The following is a 21710-nucleotide window of genomic DNA, read 5'->3' on the forward strand; positions in this document are numbered from 1 at the left end:
AATAATGTAAAACAATCCCCGTAATACGGGGGATAAAATCTAGTGTGTGTGTGTGTGTATATATATATTAAATTTTTTTATAAAATATGTATAAATCTTAATATCGTATTATATATTGGGACCAATTTTTTTACCCACAATACATTTGAGATATTGGGCTCAAACTAAATTTAAAATAAAAATAATATAAACTGCGAATACGTAATCAAACAATTTGTTATCAAGAATGCTATGAGAGCTTCACGAATTATCGGTTAGCCGTTTTCTATTATGGTATTTGATTTTGTTATTATATTTTTGTTATATTTATTGATCACGTATGTCGCTTAAAAAATTAGCATAAATTATTTTGTTACTTGTTAAAGCCTACAGCCTTTTTTATTTCGGAGACTTACCTACATTTATCAACAACAAATGTGAATAAAAAATTGTGTGTGGTCATACTAGGCTAACAAATAATAATAATTCCGTAAGTCCATGACTTCAAGCTTTGAGATAGTGTAGAAATTATGAACATGGAACGAATTTGAACAAGAAGGAATTCTATCGAAAGGAAACTTATTTTTTTTAATCAAAATGTACATCATAATTATTATTTTACGATTTTGGACTTTTGTAAATTAACATCACCTTTTTAAATTTGTGAGGATGAAAAGCAAAATATATATGAAGTAATGAAGTAAAATATAGTTTTGATTTTGTTAGATGAAATATATATATATATATATATATATATATGAAGTGGTGAAAATAAAAATAGGGGGTATTTTTGGTAATTGTCTAATTTTCCATTGGAAAGTTGAATTACATTAAGGTAATGAAGGATTATTAGATTCCAATGAATGATGGAATTAGGGGTGTTTTTCGGGTTAGTTTTTCGGGTGGGGTTCTTCGGGTTTCAAAGTTTTAAATCAAGACCGAAACTCAATCCAAATCTCTCATGGTTTCTTTGGGTTCAGGTTTTTTCAGGTTAGGTTAATCGGGTTTCGAGTATCCTAAGAAAAAAAACTACATTGCTGAATTCAAATATAACATATTCTTCTTTACTCGTAACGTAAATAAATGAATAACAAAACAAAAATAAAACGATAAAACATCCTAAAAAGAGTAAAATTTAATAAAATTCAACCATAATAAGCAGGACCGACATTATCGTCTTCAGTATGACATAACCAGGATGTTGGATTATAATTGCTTTTAGTCATATATTGAAATATTAATAAACAATAAACAATCGATACATAATAGGTAGAATGATAGCCGTCGATTTGTACTAAATTATAATAATGTCAGCGGCAAAGGCCAAGCCTATAATACCTAAAACTATATATGGTTTTAAAACTAAAAGGTTATTCGGGTTGACCCGAAACCTAGAATTCGGACCCAAGAACCAACCCGAATTACTTCGGTTCGGGTTTGCCTTTTCTCAGGTTTAGGTTTCTTGGGTCGGGTTAGTTCGGGTTCGGGTACGGGTTTTCTCGGGTTGGGTTTCAGGTTTTGGGTAAAAGCGACAGCCCTAGATGGAATTTATTAAAATTCAAATTTCATCAAATGACAACCAAACACGTTTTTAAAAGGAATATTTTCTAATTCCAATTTAAATCCTGAGAATTATGTGAACCAAAGGGACCCTAAGCTTGGTTAAACAGGCTACTTTAACAATCTTTGTATTCGTTATCATATCTTTTTAAGTTTTAGTGTTTGTTTAAGGAGATTTATTGTGTACTTGTGTTTATAAAAAAAATGTTTTAAGTTGTAGGCATAGTTATTCAACCACATCAGAACTTGTTAGGGTAGAGTAAATGGACTTGAACAAGGAACTCAAGACACGTAGTTCATACATGAATTGTCAAGCAAGTTGTTCACACCAATTAATACTGATTAGTTACTACTTACTAATATAAAAATTTAATCCTGAAATTTACTATAATTACACATCACACTACATTAGGGGACAAATTTTGAATTTCAAGCAATGCTGTTTGTTTCGTTCATGAGAAATATCAATGAACGTTACTAGATGAGTTATACAAGGCAAAACGCATATGCATGCTTGTCTTTTTATCGCACCAGTTAACGCATTGTATAAGTTAGGGTGCGTGTGGGTTGGTTTGAATCGGTTTTGGGCTCAAACCGAACAAAAATTAATTTCGGTTTTTTAAAAAACCATTCGGTTTCGCTTCTATGGTTTTGCGTCCAAACTGAATAAAAAAACAAAACTTCTAGTTTCTAAGTTTTTAAAAGCCGTTCAGTCTCGGTTTTGGGCTCAAACGGAACAGAAAACCAAAATTTAAGTTTTTAATTTTTTTTAAATACTGTTCAGTTTAGGTTCAATGCCGGTTTTTCCATTTTACCATTTAGGCTTGAATTTTTTGGGACACAAAAAGGAAGTCGGTATAAAACAAAGAATCTGGGTCTAAATATTTTTGTTACTTAATTGATTGATTATCATACGGGCTAATATATTTGAATCACACAATTTATTAAATTCTTAAAAATTACATAAAACTCAACCAAAAAAGAAAGTTTATAAATTCAGTTCAGATCAGCTTTTTCGGTTTTAATAACAAAACCGAAACCGAAACCGAACAGAAAGTTTGGTTGTTACGAAAACATAAAACCAAACTGTCTTTTCTGTTTGGGTTCGGTTTTTTCAGTTACGGATACAGTTTTCTAGTTCAATGCAGACTCCTGGTATCAGTCCTGCTTTTATTCAACACAGAAAACAGACAACCCAATCCGACCACACATTTAACTCGATTCGTCAACAAAAATCAATAAACCTGTGGAACGTATATTACATGTGTAACCTCATAAACAAACGAATCAAAGATTCAAAATACAATCGTGTCACATATACCATGATCATGATCGCTATCATGATCATACTCACGCACCAATTGTGTAACAAATGACCGCAAAAACAAGAGCAGAGATCGACAAAATATTAACATTTTGTGACCAACCATAGCCATCACTGCAATCATCATGAGCACCACTAAAGCATCCCGGGCTTGTTATCTTAGCCGTCCCACCCTCCAACACAAAGCTGCTATTCAACTTCCCGTTACTAAAAAGCAAACACCAGAAATACGGGCCCCCACCATCCGACCCGCTAACTGCAGCCCCGACCTCAGCATAAGTAGTATTATATATTATGTTCAAGCTTCTGTTCTTCATGGTCAGTATTTCTGTGTATGCTCTTTCAGGGTTCACATATTTGGACTGGCACCCGATGACCCGGCCCGTGATGGGTGCGAGTGTGGCTACCTCGACCCCACATTTGGGTGCGAAGGTGTCGGCGAATTCTGAGTCAGCAGGCTTTTTTGACTTGCCAACATCATCACAGTTGCCTTGGTAGGCTTTGATGTATTGTAAAGCTATGCAGGCTAGGCCCGGGTTGTTAGCGAGGGTTGGTGCTTTGTGTGCGGTTCGGTTATTGTTTATAATGGCTACGAGCTCATCGGCGGGATTGTGTGTAACATTCTCTGTTGGTTATAGAAATATTATTAGAATGCAAATAATCTAAGTATTTGGATAAAATGATTTAGAAGATAATTATAAAGATGCTGTCCCTAAATCCATTTGGATAAATAAAAGTTCATACAAGTTTATGATATATATACCGGACCACATTTATATTTATGTATGTAGTTGTAATAAGTTTTGGATGAATAAGCCTATTATATGAATGATTACATAGATCCAGTGCCGTAAAAATCAGTTCTAGGGTTACTCGCTAATTGCTGGTATGCTGATGCGATTTCAACTAATCGGCCCTTAGAATCAGTAATCGGCCAAGGGCAGTCAAATTTCGGTCTAAATTAGTGAAAATGGGAAGTTTTTGAAAAATTACACTTATTAATCCATCCAGTATAATTATTAAGTTTGAGAATGTATACTAAAATTTCAAAAAAAAATTTGTGTATATATAAGTTTAAAAAAATTACATATAAACTTCCAATCCAATGAATCGCTAGGGAACTTTACAACATTGCATAAGTAAATCTATAAGGTAAGAGAGAGATGTATAGCAAAATTATTATTATTGAGAAAACTGAAGGTTAAATCACCAACAAGATAAGATTTGTATTGTTTGTTTCACAGAATCTGGGTTTGGATAATATGAAATAATGGAGTGGTAAGCAATGTCAGATCGGGAAAGTAGGTAATGGATCAAAACCAAAACCAGAGTAAGTAGGTAATAATAAGTTCTAAATGAAATCAAGCAAGTTAAATATTAGGGATGCGGGAGTAGAAGGTGTAGTTTGCTTACTCTCATCATGAGCAGTAGATGCAGAGATGATGAAGAAGAAGAGAATGCAGCAGCAGCAGAGGATGCACAGAGTTGTAGCCATTGAATACACTTTGTTTGTTTGTTTGCCTGTGTGTGAAAGAGAGAGAGAGAATGAGGAGTAGTAGTTTGAAGTACTTTTGGTTCGGTGAATGGGGCAGGTAGTCTGTCTGGTGTAGAGTCTAGTCTAGATCAGGTGACTTTTTTTAAATGATTAATCAAATTGGATGAGAATTTCTTTGTGTTCGTCAGCTAAGCTTTTGTCGGATAAACAGATGATTCATGAACATTCTACTGAACAAAAGTTATTATAAAAGAACACTATCGAACGGGCACCGGTGGACAGGCGCACATAAACGACACTAACAAACAAACAAAGTTTGAAGTGCTAAAGTATTGATAGGAGAAAGTTGAAGGGCTATAATAAAGTTCAAGGAAAACTATCAATAGCTGAAAGTTCAAGGGCTAAGTTTTAAAAAAAAAGTTTAACAGGCTAAACAGTTGAATAAACCTCCTTAAAAAAGTTGACTTTTTATCTATCAGCAACAATCAATTTTATAATTCACATTACAGCCTTTATTATTTATTATCTTATAAATCATTGCGACTACACTCGAAACATACATACATACTCCAAAATACAAGAAAACAAAAACACCACAAAACAAAACAGATCTACACATCTACAACCGAAATGCAAAACTTCATCTTCTTGATGGGAATCGGTTCGACTCACTGGTATTGATCTTCAAACTGGAACCAAGCTGTTGAATATACGTTTCAAACTCGGGCATGCAGTTCTTAACCTCACCATGCTCAGTGGACTTATCTGTTAGTGTTCCCAAAAGAATATATTTATATAATTAACCACTTCAAAGTGATTATTATTAATATAGGATTTCACTTACCATCGAACAGAAGCGAACGTCGAGTGTCTCAAGCATGCTGCAATGTGATATGGCAGATTCAACCGCTTCTTCGCCAATATTGCAAGACTATTTGAGACACAATATGAATAAGAAATTGTTATATAACAGATAGAATAATTAAAAAATAAATCATATTTACTATACATTTGAGAAACTTAAAATTACATATTTAGTTATTTAACCATTTCAGTAAATACAATTTACAGGCACTACAAACTCATGTATACTAATGCAATTTTTAAGATAAAAGTATAAATGCCATAAATTTGGAAATGGGTATATATGATATCATGATTTTTTGTTGGATATATTAATTTGTTTGTTTTCCCATTACAGAAGATATACAATTTGTCTACACGTTAGTTTAGTTTGTCATCACCGAGGGACATTTTAGATATTTCACAAGATTTTTATTTTCAAAACAGTGAAATAAATGTATTATTCAACTCAACCACAAAAGTCAAACCAAAAAAACAAAATAATAATAATAATAATAAAACAAATGCATACCTGTAAAAAAAGGGTGGTCAATCTTGGACACACTAGCTTCAAAGTTTCCAAAGAGCAGCAATTGCTAAGATAATGAACACGAATAAATAAATAAATCTTCAACAGGAACCAAGTCATTTGCATAATATTAAAAGCAAAAAGTCATTACCTTAGATTGAGAAAGCACAAATTAGAACAGGCCAAATCAACATCTTTCAAGTTGGCAGATAACGAAAGATTTAACGACGAAAGATGAGAAAAGCGCGCCAATTGAGGAATAACTACTTTCTTAATATTTGGACAACCAACACAGTTGAGATTCTGTAGCAGAAGATGAGACTGTTGATCATAGTCAAAGTCAAAGTCAAGATCATGGTCAACAGTCAAATTCCAATACATGTCATGCATGTTAACACATCCATTCAAGTTGAGATGAGTTAAACGAGTACAGCAAGCGAGAAACTCTTTAATTGCAGAATGACATAAAGCTCCATATGATAAGTCCAGCTCAACGAGAGCGGGAAGAGCGTTGACTTTGTATAAAGGTTCCAGTGATGAATCGGTAAGGTACTTGCACGCTTGCAACTTTAAAACCTTAATAATTAAAACAAAAACAGATCAGTTTCGGTCAACTAAAAACACTTTTGCAAGATTTTGAACAGCCTTACTGATTACTCCAAGGTATTAAGTTAGACACGTAGGCTTGTAAGCGAACCGAACGAACACGAATGGAGCATGTTCATGTTCGTTCATTTAACTTTAACTGAAAAATGATCGAACACGAGCAATTAAACGAACAGTGATACCGTGTTAGTTAAGAAATGAGCATGTTCGTGAACTCGTTGACAGTAACTGAACTTATGATAAACGTTCATAAGTGAGCTAAAACTAGTTAAAAGTAATGTGAAGAACAATATGTTGGGCCTAAGAAGTTATTAAACCTAACAAATTTGTAATGGGCCCTAGGTTTTAATATGCGTGATGCGTTTTAATCCAAAAAGTCGACATGCGATGCGCAATGCGTGAAGCACACACATCACGTATGCCAGGTGTTTGTTATTAGAAAACACAAAAATAATATTTACAGATAATATTTTAACTTGTTTACTTTAAAACAACAAAAAATAAAATATTAAATTAAAAAAAAGATATAGCACCACCAGAAAAGTCTTTTAACTACGTATTTTATGCAGGAACTCACTTTAACTCAGAAATGTGCGCATCAAACAGCTTTGCACGAACGCGCATTACGCAATTCCACCAGTCACATAGATCGCGGTTCGCTCTGGTACGGGAACGGGAACGCAATTCGCTAGTGAGAGCGTATTCGGTACGTAGGGGGGTAGGTTCATTTCGGTACGGCTCGGTACGGTTCGGTACGATGTACCATTGAATCTGGTTCGATGTTCCCAAATCCCAATTTAAAACAAAATGTACCAAATTCAATTTACCATAACATGTAATAAAATTACCAAAATTCAAAAACCACCAGATTCTATTAGTTTTGGGTTTTTTGGTACATACGAACATATGATTGAAGAAGAGTATGGCAGAGACATAATAAGTATGAATTGGGTATTTGTGGTAATTGAATATACGCATGATATTAGAAGCAATAATATTGTTAATTGATTGTCTTGGAATTTGGAAAGCAATAACATTGGAAATAGAAATCGAAGAGTTTCCTAATTTGCCGCCTAAATTAAAAAATCAATAAAATTAATACATCATAATATGGGAACGACGAACCACGTATTAGAATTCGATTTTTCCATCAATTTAGAATGGCGAACCTTTCAATTGAAATCGATTTCTCCATCGATTTGGAACGACAAACCATACAATTGAAATCGCGAATTAGTAGCGATCGGAACGTTAGCGATTTCGATCCAGTACAAAACAATCCAATACGAAAATCGCGGCTTCCCTAGCGATCTATGTGACTATGAATTTCACACATTTTTAAACCAAGAATGGGCCAAAAAGTTTTGAATGTAAATATATTAATGTAAGCAAAGTAACAAACTTAAACAGACGTAAGTTAACGAACAAAAATGAATGTAAGCAAACGAATTTAAATGAGCGAATTTAAAAACGAACGTTCACAAACATAAATGAACAAACAAGATATGTGTCCGTGTAAATAAACGAACTTCCAGCAGAACGGTTAACGAACTGCTACTGGATGTTCAGTTTGCTTACAAGCCAGTAGACATGCAATAATAGCAAGTATAATAACAATATCAAAAGATATTGAAATGTTTAAAAAGAAAGCAGTTATACCTTTAACTGCAAACAGGAACTGAAAACAGGTTGCAGGTCCAACAAGAAGGTGTAGGAAAGGTCAAGTAAAGTCAAATGAAGAAGGCAACTAAGAGACATGAGCCCATCAGAGCCTATGGATTGGCATGACATTAATATTAATGACTGAATCAAAGGACATGAAGCTGTAGTAGTTGATAAGAAATCATCCTTTAATTGGCTGCAAAAGAAATACATGCGAAGTTAGCATCACATTTAAGAAGAGCACAAAAAGTAGTTAAAATGGTCCCATGTCAAGTTTTCATCCAATTTTTAGAAATTTTAGTAGATAACTAATGGGTTATTTAGGGTTTCAAAAACAATATAACTACAATGATTTTCTAAATCTTAGTATTTAAAATAGATCCATTTATAAATAAACAGGCTTAAAAGCTAAGATTTAAAGGAGAAAGTAGCGATAAACTGGTTACAGATACTATAGAGTAGCACAAATTATAAAGGATAAAGTGGCGGCAAACTGGTTACAGATAGAGTAGAATTGTTAAATAACCCTTTAAAAGCGCCCAGAGTCCCAAACCGAAGCAAGTTGGTCTTTGACAAGTTTGAGATCCTAACACTATGGTTCAAAGTTCAGTTAAGGCAGTTAGATGGTTTGAACGGTTTGGACTTGGAACCGGCTGTGCAAAACAAACCGGTCATTTAACCTTTATTCTTGATACTTTTTTCATTTAAAAACTTTCATGTATGCATGCATGCATGCATGCATGTATGTATGTATGTTAGTTCAAACCGTCAAATTGAACCGTAAAAACGCCAAACCGGTAAAACTGTCGCTTTTTTAAACCGTAGTTAGCAGTCTGGCCTGCAACTTTCATCAAAACAAGCCGAACTGGACCGTGAACTTCCTACAGAGTGAAGGTTCCCGTCACCTGCAAAATGAAGCATCCAGAGATTTTAATAAAGGGCAATTGATACATGACTTTGATAAAACACCGCATCCCTTCAGCTCAAGTTGAACCATACTCGGTGCATCAATATTGAGTAAATTAAGTTTAGGACATATTCCCAAATTAAGATACTGAAGTCCAACCTAGCAAAGAAAAAAACATAGAAATGCGTTATTTTCAGCAAAAAAATTTATACAGCAAGACATTACTGGAAAAGAAATGCATTTTTTGTATTATAATGTCATTTACATTATTTCTTTTAGTTCTTGCAAGTTGCAACTAGATCTTGATAAATATTATTAAAGTAATTATTGAACTGCTTGCTAGCCGAAACAAAGTTAACAATCAAAATACTTGCATACAATGTAGAAAGTTCTTATAAAAACTATCATTTAGAGTGATAGGAAACTATAAATACAAAGTTGAGGATAACTGTAAAGACAAGCCAGTAGACATGGGACATTACAAATTTTTTAGTCACTTTTTTATGGCCAATAAACAATCAATTTGAGAAAAATGACTCTTAAAAAATAAACAAGATATTGCTTAATAGTTATACAAACAAAACAATTCAAGTGAACACAAAATAATTTGAATGGTTATTTGGTGCTAATGTGATGTATCTCAATCGAACAAAAAGTTAATTACATGACCTTTTTTTGTAACTATTAATAAATTTAACTACATCCAAGTATCAATGTGTATGCAGATAAAACAACATACTTAAAGACGGAACTCCGTTTCTAAACCAACCAAATACAATAATGGAAAGGTTATAAATAAACCATAGTAGTATTTACTAAGTTTACAAATAAAATATATTGTTAAGCATGTTGTTTTGTTTGAATACATCGAAACATGAATGAAACTAAAGTGAATAATTATGACAAAGAGTGATGTACTTACTTTTTATTAAATTGAGATGCAATACAATAGCACTAAGTAAATTACGTTTCAAAACATTACATGTTCACTTGAATTGTTTTATTTATGTGGCAAATACTCGAGCTTTTTTGTTTATTATTAAAGGAATATGCTATTAGTTTACTTACCGGACAAAAGGTTGCTTTTTCAAGATGATCACAACCGTCCAAAGAGACTTGCTCAAGGTTAGGGCAAGTAAGCTCAAGAGAAGTAATCGCACGGCAGCCCGCAAATGAAAGACTGCTTACAGAATTGCTACTAAAAACCACCTCCGTCAACCTCTGAACCAATAAACAAAATAACCAAATATCAGTTTTTTTTTTCTTTTTTTCTTTTGGAAACTTCACCCAAGTACTAACCATTAACCAAGTTTCGCATTTGTTCCACCGAGATCACTCAGAATTTTTGTTTTTCTAAAGGTAAGTACATTTGATATGTGTTCTAATCCTAATTTTTAATTAAAAAAAAAGTTTGCAAAATTAAATGTGTATTATATATAATCTTGGTCACCAATTAATGATGTTTTTATTCCAATTAACTTCAGGTAGGAGGTAATAGTAAAAATGCACTAAATAATAACTGTAAGAGAGACTAAAATAATAATATATCTGAATGGTAATTACATGGAGGGGGGGATCTCTCAATATATAAAAAACCAGAAACCCTAAACAAACATATAACAGGCCCTAGAGACTTAGGCCCTGTTTGTTTGTGTCTGAATGGATCCATTCAGAGATAAAATCTGAATCGCACAGATATAACATTGTTTGTTTCATCAAAATTCCAAGTCTTTATGGCTGAATGGCATCTTACCCATTCAGCTCAAAATCATCTCTGAATCAGAAAGTTGCCCTAATTACCCTCACCATCTTCTCCTCTGCTATAATCCAAGGCCATGCACACCAACACCATTGAGAAGCCGATTGTCTGCTACCGTTGGCTGTTTCTTCAAAACCCTCGTCTGCTTCGACTTCATCATCACATCTTGTTGCCCGCCGTCAGGTGTTTTACTCTCTTATTCTGCAGTTTTTATGCATTTTGATTAATTCTATTTCTTTATTTGGTTAGAATAGTAGACGATTTTAGGGGTTTTAATTTTGCAATAAGAAATTAGCATTATGAACAGAGGGGAATTCGATGGCCTTCAATTCGCAGGTAACTTTTGCTCCCTTCAATTTGGTGGTCTTTATCCCTTCAATTTTGTTGAATCCAGTGTTGGCCTAGCTGTAATAAATTTGTTAATTGCTTTCAGTTTTGTTGTTAATTGATGATAATTTTTTATCGGTATCATGGAGTACAGCAATGGATTTTCTTTTTTTTTTTGTGAACTATGATTAATTTGACATGATGTTTTTCTTTAAAAATTTGTTGATAATTATGATTAATTGATGATAATTATATTTTGCATTTGGACATGATGTTTTTCTTTAAAAAATTGTTGAGATTTTGGAAAATCAAGAGAACAAAGCTGCAAGACATCAAACAAAATTGTAAATTTAAATAAAAATAGAACCTTGATTTACCTGGCTGAACAAAAAGCGGTTGCTTTCTTTGTCTTTCTATTTTAATTTTAAGAGGCCAGCAAGATACAATTTATTAGTATAACAAAATTACAGATGGGTTATGGGTAGTATTTTAACAATTTTTCTTGAATGGTTTTCTGTCTCTGAAAGCATAACCGTATGTGTTTTATTGATATGGCTAGATCTCTGTCTCAAATCTTAAAGATTTACAGAGAATAGACCACGCTCAGTACAAGCCAAATGTAGGAAACGGGTTGGGACCGGGTCCAGAACCTGCATATGCACCGGTAGGGGTTTTGATCAGTTTAGCATGCGGGTTTTAGGTTAATTTGTTCCTGTTAATTGGGTTGTGATGTTTGAAAGTCTAACCGATACCCGACCCAAATAGCATTTAATTTAGGTTTTCGAGTATTCGGGTAATGAGTTTGTACTAGTTTGGTTTCGGGTCTTTGATATAGTTCAAGTAAAGCTAAATTCCAAAGCTTCTAATTTTTGTATTGCGTTCTTAATTTCTAGATTGATTTTTTTTTCACCAAGACCTTCAGTTCAACAAGGTGCTATATATTGTTTGTCAAAAGCAATAATTTATAGTTTGTAGTGATATTTAGTAGTCAACTAGGTAACCATGGATTAAGACTTATTATGTGACATAAGAGTAAGTAATTTTTTTTTTCAGTTTCTTTTCTTTTTTTTTTTGAGAAACAATTACTGTTTCATTAAACTCAAAAGGATACATGCAGATATGGTATGAGCATATGACCCAAATGAGTTTCAATAAGTTATAGTCAACATATAAGTTTTTTGTTTAAAAAAAGGCACAACTTTTAAAGAAATACATACTGCTCGCTATCTTTAGAAGTTATGTTTGGACGTTTTGCATCACATGTAATTTGGAGATCTAAAAAAGAACCAGGAATGGGTTTTGTTTCGATTTTTGTTGTCAACCAAAAACTGAAAGTGAACAGAACCCAATAAAAAATGACGGATTGGTTTTGTATTGGGATCGATTATTTTGGTTCGGTTTTCTTTAGTTTTTGGTTCGTAGCAAAACTGAAACCGTTTTTTTTTAATTGGGTTTGGTTATTTCAGTTTGGTTTTTTCAAAGTTTAGTTGATATTAAATCCGCACTTGAGTAACTTGAATATACAAGCACTAATGCAGCGTATGTGGAATAACTAATGTAGAAAAAAGTTTGAACAACCGTTCGCCTAACATCTCTACATTATGTATGTAAACACATATCTAATCAGATCTTATTTTCGTACATGCAGGCCAACTCTAATGATGTAAAAACTCATATAATGACATCTCTAGCAACCTCATTTTGCAATGCATGGTGAACTACATATATATGCGCTACATATGTATTGATGAGGTTTTATACTAGATTTGAAAGGTGGGGATAGGTTTTTTACAATCTGCATATGCAAAGGATCAGAGATGGTCACAAACACAAACAGAAGATTAGTATGAATATTTGGATTAGATATGTGAATATTTGTGGCAGGGATGTGCTATGTTGGTGCAAACGATTGAAGAGTTGAAGATCGCTATTTGTTTGTTGGTCCTTTAGTTTTTGTTTTGATATGTTTTAGATTTTGTTAGCATTGGATGTTTAGTCTTTGTTGTATTTGTGTGGATTGAGCTTGCTACTAAAAACTTATGGTTTGGTTGGTTGTAAGTTTGTTTTTTGTTTGGTTTTAGTGTAATTTGGATTTGGTTTGTTATAATGAAAGTTTGTTTTAAGATGTGTATTGGTTGGTCATAATGAAAGTTTGGTCATTCGGTACTGTTATTAAGAGCTCTGACTAAACAGATACATGTCATTCAGCACGGAATATTTTTGAGGGGTAAAACAATCATTCTGTATAGTCATTCAGAGGTTCAACCAAACAACACTTACTGGTTCAGCACTTACCGGTTCAGAGACTCTTACTCATTCAGACCTCTTAATGATTCAGCACTTAATGGTTCAGTATTTGCCAAACAGCCCCTTAGGCAACTAAACCCTGATAAATAATAACGACTACTAATAACCTATATTAAACAGTAACAAAATTTGGTCTTTTCCAATGTGGTGTAGTGGTAGGGAGTTTGGGTTTCTCAATGGAGACCCAAGTTCAATTCTCACTTACAACACTTTGGGGGGGACATAGGTAGCTCAATGAACGAAGACTAGGATCTTTGTAGTTCATTCCTGAGAGCATCAGGGTTTTACCACCAGTGGGCCTTCGGGCGGGTGGGTTTTCCCCGGAACTAGAGATAACTTGGAGGCGCTTAGCTGGATTGGGCCAGCTGGCAGTGCCTTTAGCCATTGGGTCACTCCATACAGGCATTCTATGTTTGTTGGCCGTTCAAAAAAAAAAAAAACAGTAACAAAGTTTGAACTATTTTTAACAGCCATAAGCATCAGTAGTAATCACTAACCTCACAGTTATCAAGAATTAAAGATTTAAGCATGGGGCATCCACATGCACTGTGATCACTGAAAACTTCAAATATTGAATTTGTCAAAGATTCACAATCTGTTAAATCCACTTCTTGTAAGCATTCACAGTTAAGCTCTAATGTAGTTAAGCTTTCCTGTTTCTGCAAAATTAGTTGCTGCATACACAAAATAGTAGAAACTCAAAAGCCCTAAATAAAAACACATCTAAAATTTAGAACTCAAAAAATTGAGATGATTATGAATTATTACGTACTTGCAGTGAACTTGATGTGATGTTGATTCTCAGAAGTGAAGGACAATTTGAGATTTTAATGGAAGATAATACCATGCTCCTTAAACTTAAGTCCACAAGTCTGCAGCCACATCAATATGAGAATAAAATCCGGTTTTAAAGTTGATATATCTAATCCGTATAAGAAAACGGAACCTGTTTAAAGGTTAAACATGTCGACCCACTAACTCATTGTTTTACAATCCACCAACTCAACTAACACGTTTACAACTTGATAATAACCCGGCAACCCGTTTGTCACGTTTAGAAAAACGGGTGGGGTTACATGATTTTATGTTGTGGGTTAAGGTTGGCATTTTTAGGACGAATAAAAAATGTGCCTTGTTTGGTTGACTTGTTTAACCCGTTTAGTATAACAGGTCGACCCGCCAACCTGTTTAGTTAAGCATGCCGACCAACTAACCAGTTTATGACCCGTTTAACCCTTTTTTTTCTACAGCATACTAACTCGATTAACATGTTTACGACTTGATAATCACCCGCCAGCCCGTTTGATACGTTTAGATAAATGACTTAAATAAGTCGTGTTCGGCTTATATGATTTCATGTGTATGCGGGTTAGAGTTGACGTTTTTATATGAAAAAAAAAATGGTCGTTTTAAGGTTGAACGCTTCAACCCGCTAACCAGTTTGATACGCTTACATAAATAGTTTAAACATGTGGCGTTCAGGTTAAACAATTTGAAGTGTATATGGGTTAGGGTTGACGTTTTTGACATGAATAAAATTGCGGGTCCTGTTCAGATTGAACAATTCAACCCGCCAACCATCAAACCGACGCGATTAGCACCCAAGAATGTATCAACCCTTAAGATATAGCCAAGGATTAAATTGGAAATAAAATTAATAATTCTCCTAAATGATGTTTTGATGTATTATTACTTGCGACAGTGTACAAGTCGGATATTTTGCAGGCGAGGAAGATCCAAGAGAACAGATGTCAATAAACTGCAATTATCAAGCTCCAAAACCTATAGTATGAATCATAAAAAAGGGTGTAAAAAGATCATATAAAAAGAAAATTGACAGTTAATATTGAGAAGCAAAAAAGAATGTTCAAACCTCCAACATAAAGCTCCAAGATATAGCCGCTATAGAAGCAGAGGTTATGCCTTCACAACTATGAAGCTTGAGTACAGTCAGCATTGTAAACCTTACAGCCTACGAAAAGAAATCAATAAACAAGGATTATAAACTTATGATTATGTAAATGATATCACACTAATAACTGTAAAAGAAGTTAAAGAACCCATAAAAAGTACCTCAAGTGAGATGTTTGGGCAGTAGGATGCGTTTAGAATATGAAGATTCTCACAAATTAGAGATATTTCACGTAACGTTTCATCACTAACACATGAACAGTTCGACATGTCTAAGGTTTCCAAGAGTGGGCATGATGTGGCAGCTGACCGGACTGCAGCATCAAGAAGCTTATGACAAAATGCTATATCAAGGTCACGTAAAAGAGGGCAATTTAAGACAGCATGTGCCATGCTACTGCGCTTTAAGGATAAAGTTTGAAGTTCGGGACACCTGTAAATCATAAAACATTATTTATATAGCAAAATTTAGAGGTGTCAAAATGAGTGATTTGTAAATATTAAATTTACACTTCTGCTAACTTTCGGCCCATTCTACCATCTAAAGCATTTCACTTTTGCTGTTGTTATATTTACTCATTTGACCTGTTAGGGATATAACATATTAAGGTGATTTTGAATTTCAAACGATTTGACCTTTTGATTTTTTACTATACTATTATTATACCCCCATTTGACCCGTTACAGATGTAACACAACTAAGGGTATAAACAAGCCAAGCCGCTCTATGAGCTAATTGAGATCAGCTCGCTAAAAGCTCAAATTGAGCTGAGCTTAAACGAGCTCGAGCCTAAAAATAAGCTTGTTTAATAAACGAGCCCAAGTCCGAGCTTTACTTATCGAAATCGAGCTGGCTCGCAAGCCTAAATGAGCCTATTACTGATATAGCTTTTACTTAATACTTATTATGTTAGATATAATAATAATTATTATCACTACATAATATATTATGATAAATACAACTAAATAATATATACTATGTTATACATCAAAAGCATAACTAATATACATATAATATAATTAAGAAGACATTATTTAGATAATAATTGATGAGCTGAGCTCGAGCCTCAAAAATAGTGCTCAAAACAAGCAGAGCTTGAGCTCTCGTAAGTTAAATGAGCTCAAGCCTAGACGAGCTCAGGCTCGGCTCGGCTCGTTTACACCAATAAACATGACCCAAATCGACTAATTTGTACTAAGTAAATTGGTCAAATTTACCACATTCAGTAAAATTCAGTAGCGCGGCAATTTAGATCTTTGCAACTTATTAATCGAATGCATTACCGGACAGAAATGCGGACCAGGCGACATTTCACAATTTGAAGGTGTCTTAACCTATCATGGTAAATGTGGATCTCCTGATGCCAGTTACCAAGAACCGCATCGGTCACAATTAAACTATTTAACATGGTGCAATCAGGTAAAGCTTGAAAGAAGCTGTCCCAAAGTTGACCTTTTCCCAATGTCAAGATTTCAAGATTCCTGAAAAGACGCTAATTTATCATCAATCAAAATAACTGAATGAATTAAAACAAGTATAGATCATTGCCTTAATAATGAAAGCGATTGCTTAGCAAGCGTATGCAAAGAAGGTCCATTAACGTTCACTTGAGTTACGTTTGGATATCGATTACACATAAACTCAACTGCAAAAGACAAGATCAATAACTGTTTTAGTAATCTTACAGCTAGAAAATGTTTTCACAAGTTAACAACCTTTCAGAGATATTTTATCGCTTTTATAGATAATTCTTCTAGAATTGTGTATTATTATTTCCTATAATGAGCAATGATTTGCTAAGAGAACTTTTTGGAATTGAGAACTTTTGGGGAACCATTTTGAACCACTAATTTCAACACTAAACCTCATAAAGAAATGACAATAAAGAAAGAATCATGTCTTGCATAATCAGCCAAAACAAGATAATACAAATAATCTTACATTCTTGTGGAGATATATTTCTATCTTCAAAGTTTAAAAACCACCAAAGATCTTCATGTGCGCTGGCTGTGTGCCATTGCTTGCAAACTTTTGCTGCTTTACAAAGACTAATTTGGTCCAAGAAAGAAAAGACCTAACAAAATAAACTTTGAAATTAGTTGATACTTAAAATTATACAAACAAAATACACAGAAATATAAAATACCATATGTAACAGGTCATCAGTTAGATCCATTTGAGACGCATGGTCATCTTGATTCATATCACCGCTATTAGAGTCAACAAGGTTGTCCCCATTTAGCATTATTTCGCATTCTTCTTGAGCAGGTGCATATACAAAAGGGGCATCATCTTCCCTACAAAGGCGTTGACAGATGTCATGTAAAACCAATCAAACGTCAATGATATTGAAAAGATGGTAACATTTAGATTACAGTTTATTTCGGTATATATTAGGGTTCATGTTAAAGTGCCAAACAAGCACACATCATAGTTGTCAATAGCAAATTGCAGACGATAGCAACAACCTACTTATATACCACACAGCGATAGCGATGCACTAGAAGAAAATTTTAGAAATATTTTAGATGTATATTTTATCAAAAATCCGGTAAATGTAGAAAATACGGTTTTTTTCTCAATCCTGTAACAAAAAAAACCCTTAAAAAGGCTTCCTTTTCAATTGCTATCCATATTTATTCAAAAAAAAAAAAAAAGAAAAGAAAGAAACCGCTATTTCGTGTGCTATTAGATTGCTACATCAATTTATTGGGACGATGATGATACGCTACACTAAACGCAATATCTCTATGAGCGCTATTGACAACTATGGCACGCATGGCAGCTAGAAACACTGGTCCACAGAAACAATCATTAGGCTTGTAAAGAATCGAACGAACATGAACATAGCATGTTCGTATTTGTTCTTTTAACTTTAACCTAGCAAATGATTGAACATGAAAATAAACAACAGGATTCTCTTGTTAGTGTTTGTTTGTTTAACTTTAAACCAGCAAACTAACTTAAAAAAAAAACATTTTTCACAAACATATATAATCTTAAACCTAATCAATCACATTTTGTTTCTTTTGTCCAAAAAGTATCAAGCAACATATAGAAGTTCTCACAGTGACAAAGATTCAACTTTGGGACGTTTAACATCCCGATCCACACCGTCCATTTCGCGATCAGCCGCAACCACCAACGACGAAGGCTCTGCATCATCATCATCATCATCATTATTATTATTATTGTTACCCTCCTCCACATCATTATTCACCAAAGTGCCAACCGTCTCCCTCACCATCGCCTCTCGGTTACCTTATTCCTCTTCCCGAAAGCATAAGCAGCGCCAAATCTTCATAAAAAAGCAAAAACCCCCAAATTTGAAACCCTAGGTTTAAATCGCGGAAATTGGAAACCCTAGACACAATTCAGTAGTTGAATTCATGAAATCCGAATCGATTAGTAACGAAAACAGTCGTTAATGAGTTGAATTTGCAACTGAATTGGAGAAAAGTTCGAATTTGATTGATGAGGTTTTGGATTTGTGTGATCATATATATATGAATTGGGGAAGTTATTATTAATATATTAATATTATTATTACCAGATGAGATGATAAAGAGAGGAGACGAGATGGTTGTTATTGATCTGGGAGAAAGCAAGCGAGAGATTCTTGTGTTTTGGGTTGTGCGGTCTTGTGAATAGTGATGAATGAAATGAAGGTTACACTGCTTAATTTATATTTATATATTTATATATTTATTAAGGTACGGTGTGCCTACATCCCACCCTCCCCAGACCCTACTTATAGCTTTGCTGTCGGTGGGATTTTACTGGGCATGATTGATTGATTGATATATTTATTACACTATATTTGTTAAATAATAAATATTTATTACACGGTATTTGTTAATTTTGAAACTAACTAACAAAATTAAAAGAAAAAAAGAAATAAAATATATAGTGCAAACAATAACAAGTTCGGAATCTTATTTTTACAAGCTTGAAAAAATCTTTTTATATACAACATTTGTCAAAATTGTTTTGACCTATTACTCATGGATAACCATGATAAATGAAATGAGAGATTAGAGAATTAGAAGGAAAATTATAACTCATTTGTCAAAATTGTTTTGAAACATGACTCATGGATAGCTAGGATAAATAAGATGAGAAATTAGAGAATTAAAAAGGAAATTATAGTTGTTGGACTATAGTTTATGGTTTATGCTTTATGTATTGGGCTTAGGTTGGCTATATTATGTAAACCGAAATCAAGGATTTCGGTGGGCTTATGTATGTATTCTGGCCTAGGTTGGTACAAATATATATATGATATATGTAGTTTATGTTAGGGTTGTTCGTTAGTTGGTCGATCACCGTGAAAGTTTAGATGTAAGGCCCCAGTCCCGGTGTCCTACATTGGATGTTGGATTTACTCATAAACACAGTTCTAAATATCAGAGTGAAATAAAACTTCGCTGAATAACTCAAAACATCAATCAATATGTTACAAAACAACACATATTGTCTTAACAAAGGTTAACTTGTCTTAAACATAACATAAAAGTTTCACAATCTTTCTTCTCAAGATGCCAACCTTCCAGTCCCTACCATGTGTCATCCTCAAGCCAGCTCCTTTAATCTATTTACCTGCGTGCATACTAAAAGTCAGCTACGCTGAGTGAGTTCTAATTAATTAACATACATTCATATACGTACTTATTAATACGCGTCTGAAGATACGTATTAATACTTAACTGTTCATCTATCATACATACATACATACATACATACATACATACATACATACATACATACATACTTCATATTGACTACATACCTCGGATATTATAAGGGTCCAGTCCCGACAAACCTTGGATATTATAAGGGTCCAGTCCCTACATACCTTGAATATTATAAGGGTCCAGTCCATACATACCTTGGATATTATAAGGGCCCAGTCCCTACATACCTTGGTTATTATTAGGGCCCGGTGCCCTCTAACATACCATACAATTCTACCCTCGTTACAATTCCTTTCTGCTTCCTTCAATCATAACTAATATAACAACTACGTGCTTACTAGTTAATCAATCCATAACATTCACATTCACATGCAAACATATAACTACGTGCATACTAGTTAATCAATCCATAACATTCACCTTTCTGCTTCCTTCATACGACGAGTTCTAGCCCCTTTTATGTGTTATATTTTCGGGGTTGTGTGCATACTACGATGTGTTAGATTAATACACTCACCTGGATGTTGTTCCTCTCGGAGTTATTTGTAACACTTCTCCTTAGTTGCCCACGTCTATCTATTTAATAATTTATAGTATTAATTAAATATTTCTAACCCCGTCATTCTTCTAGGTTAGTGAAGTTCCTAACGAATCGCATCGCATGGGAAAACAAATCGTATGGAAACCATTCTTATGAGAATAAACTATTCTCATGGAAACCATTCTCATGAGAATAAAACTATTCTCATGGAAACCATTAAACTATTCTCATGAGAATAAAACCATTCTCATGGAAACCATTCTCATGAGAATAAAACTATTCTCATGAAAACCATTCTAAAGCCATAGTCCTCCGGGGTCCTTACTTAAGACCCGATTTTACCCTTTTTACTATGAAGTTTATGTTTTTCTTACATGTTTCAACCCGATTTACTTTCCTTTCAAATTTCGTGCAAAACCAACTTCGTTTACCCGTCTTTTTAACGAACCGAAAGCTACTCGTTGTACCCGAACCGAACCAGCTAACCCATTTACTAACAAGTCCATTAATTTATCACTAATCGTGGCCCGATCTATCATCCTACCAAGTTTCATGCAAATCCGTACACGAAAAGTAAGCCTTTTTAATAAAAACGCACCTTTGAGGTTTTTGTTCGAAATCACTCGAATAGACGAAAACCATATCAAACGAACTCGAAATTGAGTTATTCAAGTGGCCACACGACCGGGTCTTCGAGATCTACCAGCGTCGCCCACTGCCACCGCCGGAATCAGCCATCGCCGGAAAACCCAAATAGTCGCTGAAAATCTTCATTTTCCACTGTTACGGTTTTGCTGATAAAAACCGGGCTTCCCGACCTTTGATCGAAGATTCGTCCAGTGGAAATCTTCATTTATACACTATGAACACTCAATTAAAATTTGAGACCGATCTGACGGTTAGATCTCCGGGAATCGTCGGATCTCTGTGGGTTACTTTCTCAAAAACGAGAATCTTATAAGAAGGGAGGTTAGAGGTGAAGATTGTTATAAAATGGGATGGTGACTATATTATAGGAAGAGGGTAGGGTTTCATGTTTAATCTTTTCATCTATTGACACTAAACCCCCTTATACTTTAGATAATTACACTTATCTTCCATAATTCATTTAACTCGATTCTTTTAAATAACTCGTGAAACTTGGGATGTTACATTAGATAAAGGGCTTAAGCACTCGACACAATATATACGTGTGTTTTGAAGCAAGATTCATCGTTTTTATTGTGATTACTTTGTTTGTTATTGAATCAGTTCGTTGTTAGATT

The 21710-nt window shown here is 34.0% G+C and overlaps 2 protein-coding genes across 2 annotated transcripts; both read right to left on the reverse strand.

Moving 5' to 3' along the window:
* Window positions 1-2720: 2720 nt before the first annotated feature.
* Window positions 2721-4358, reverse strand: LOC143548081 (uncharacterized). The gene is made up of 2 exons (XM_077039341.1): window positions 4277-4358; window positions 2721-3488 (listed from the first exon to the last, which is right to left on the reverse strand). Exons 1-2 carry the CDS (start codon window positions 4356-4358, stop codon window positions 2890-2892), a joined length of 681 nt encoding a protein of 226 aa, XP_076895456.1. The 3' UTR covers window positions 2721-2889.
* A 684-nt stretch (window positions 4359-5042) lies between these two features.
* LOC143548084 (F-box/LRR-repeat protein 15-like) lies at window positions 5043-18472 on the reverse strand. The gene is made up of 17 exons (XM_077039344.1): window positions 18279-18472; window positions 17357-17507; window positions 17152-17284; window positions 16759-16855; window positions 16494-16691; window positions 15372-15642; window positions 15172-15270; window positions 14992-15080; window positions 14071-14170; window positions 13796-13972; window positions 9974-10126; window positions 8904-9064; window positions 7996-8194; window positions 5882-6306; window positions 5734-5797; window positions 5203-5289; window positions 5043-5123 (listed from the first exon to the last, which is right to left on the reverse strand). Exons 1-17 carry the CDS (start codon window positions 18455-18457, stop codon window positions 5043-5045), a joined length of 2664 nt encoding a protein of 887 aa, XP_076895459.1. The 5' UTR covers window positions 18458-18472.
* Window positions 18473-21710: the final 3238 nt, after the last annotated feature.

This window comes from Bidens hawaiensis, unplaced genomic scaffold, assembly GCF_021521415.1.
Source record: "Bidens hawaiensis isolate Kalapana, Puna unplaced genomic scaffold, B.hawaiensis_p1.1 tig00014906_1, whole genome shotgun sequence".
NCBI classification, from domain to species: Eukaryota; Viridiplantae; Streptophyta; class Magnoliopsida; order Asterales; family Asteraceae; genus Bidens; species Bidens hawaiensis.

Coding starts and splice junctions, on each gene's coding strand:
- LOC143548084 (XM_077039344.1), bottom strand. CDS start 18,457: ATGGTGAGGGAGACGGTTGGCACTTTGGTGAATAATGATGTGGAGGAG. Junction 16,856..17,151: donor AAATATATCTCCACAAGAAT/GTAAGATTATTT, acceptor TGTCTTTTGCAG/TTGAGTTTATGTGTAATCGA. Junction 6,307..7,995: donor GTTCCTGTTTGCAGTTAAAG/GTATAACTGCTT, acceptor TTAATTATTAAG/GTTTTAAAGTTGCAAGCGTG.
- LOC143548081 (XM_077039341.1), bottom strand. CDS start 4,358: ATGGCTACAACTCTGTGCATCCTCTGCTGCTGCTGCATTCTCTTCTTC. Junction 3,489..4,276: donor ATCTACTGCTCATGATGAGA/GTAAGCAAACTA, acceptor TATAACCAACAG/AGAATGTTACACACAATCCC.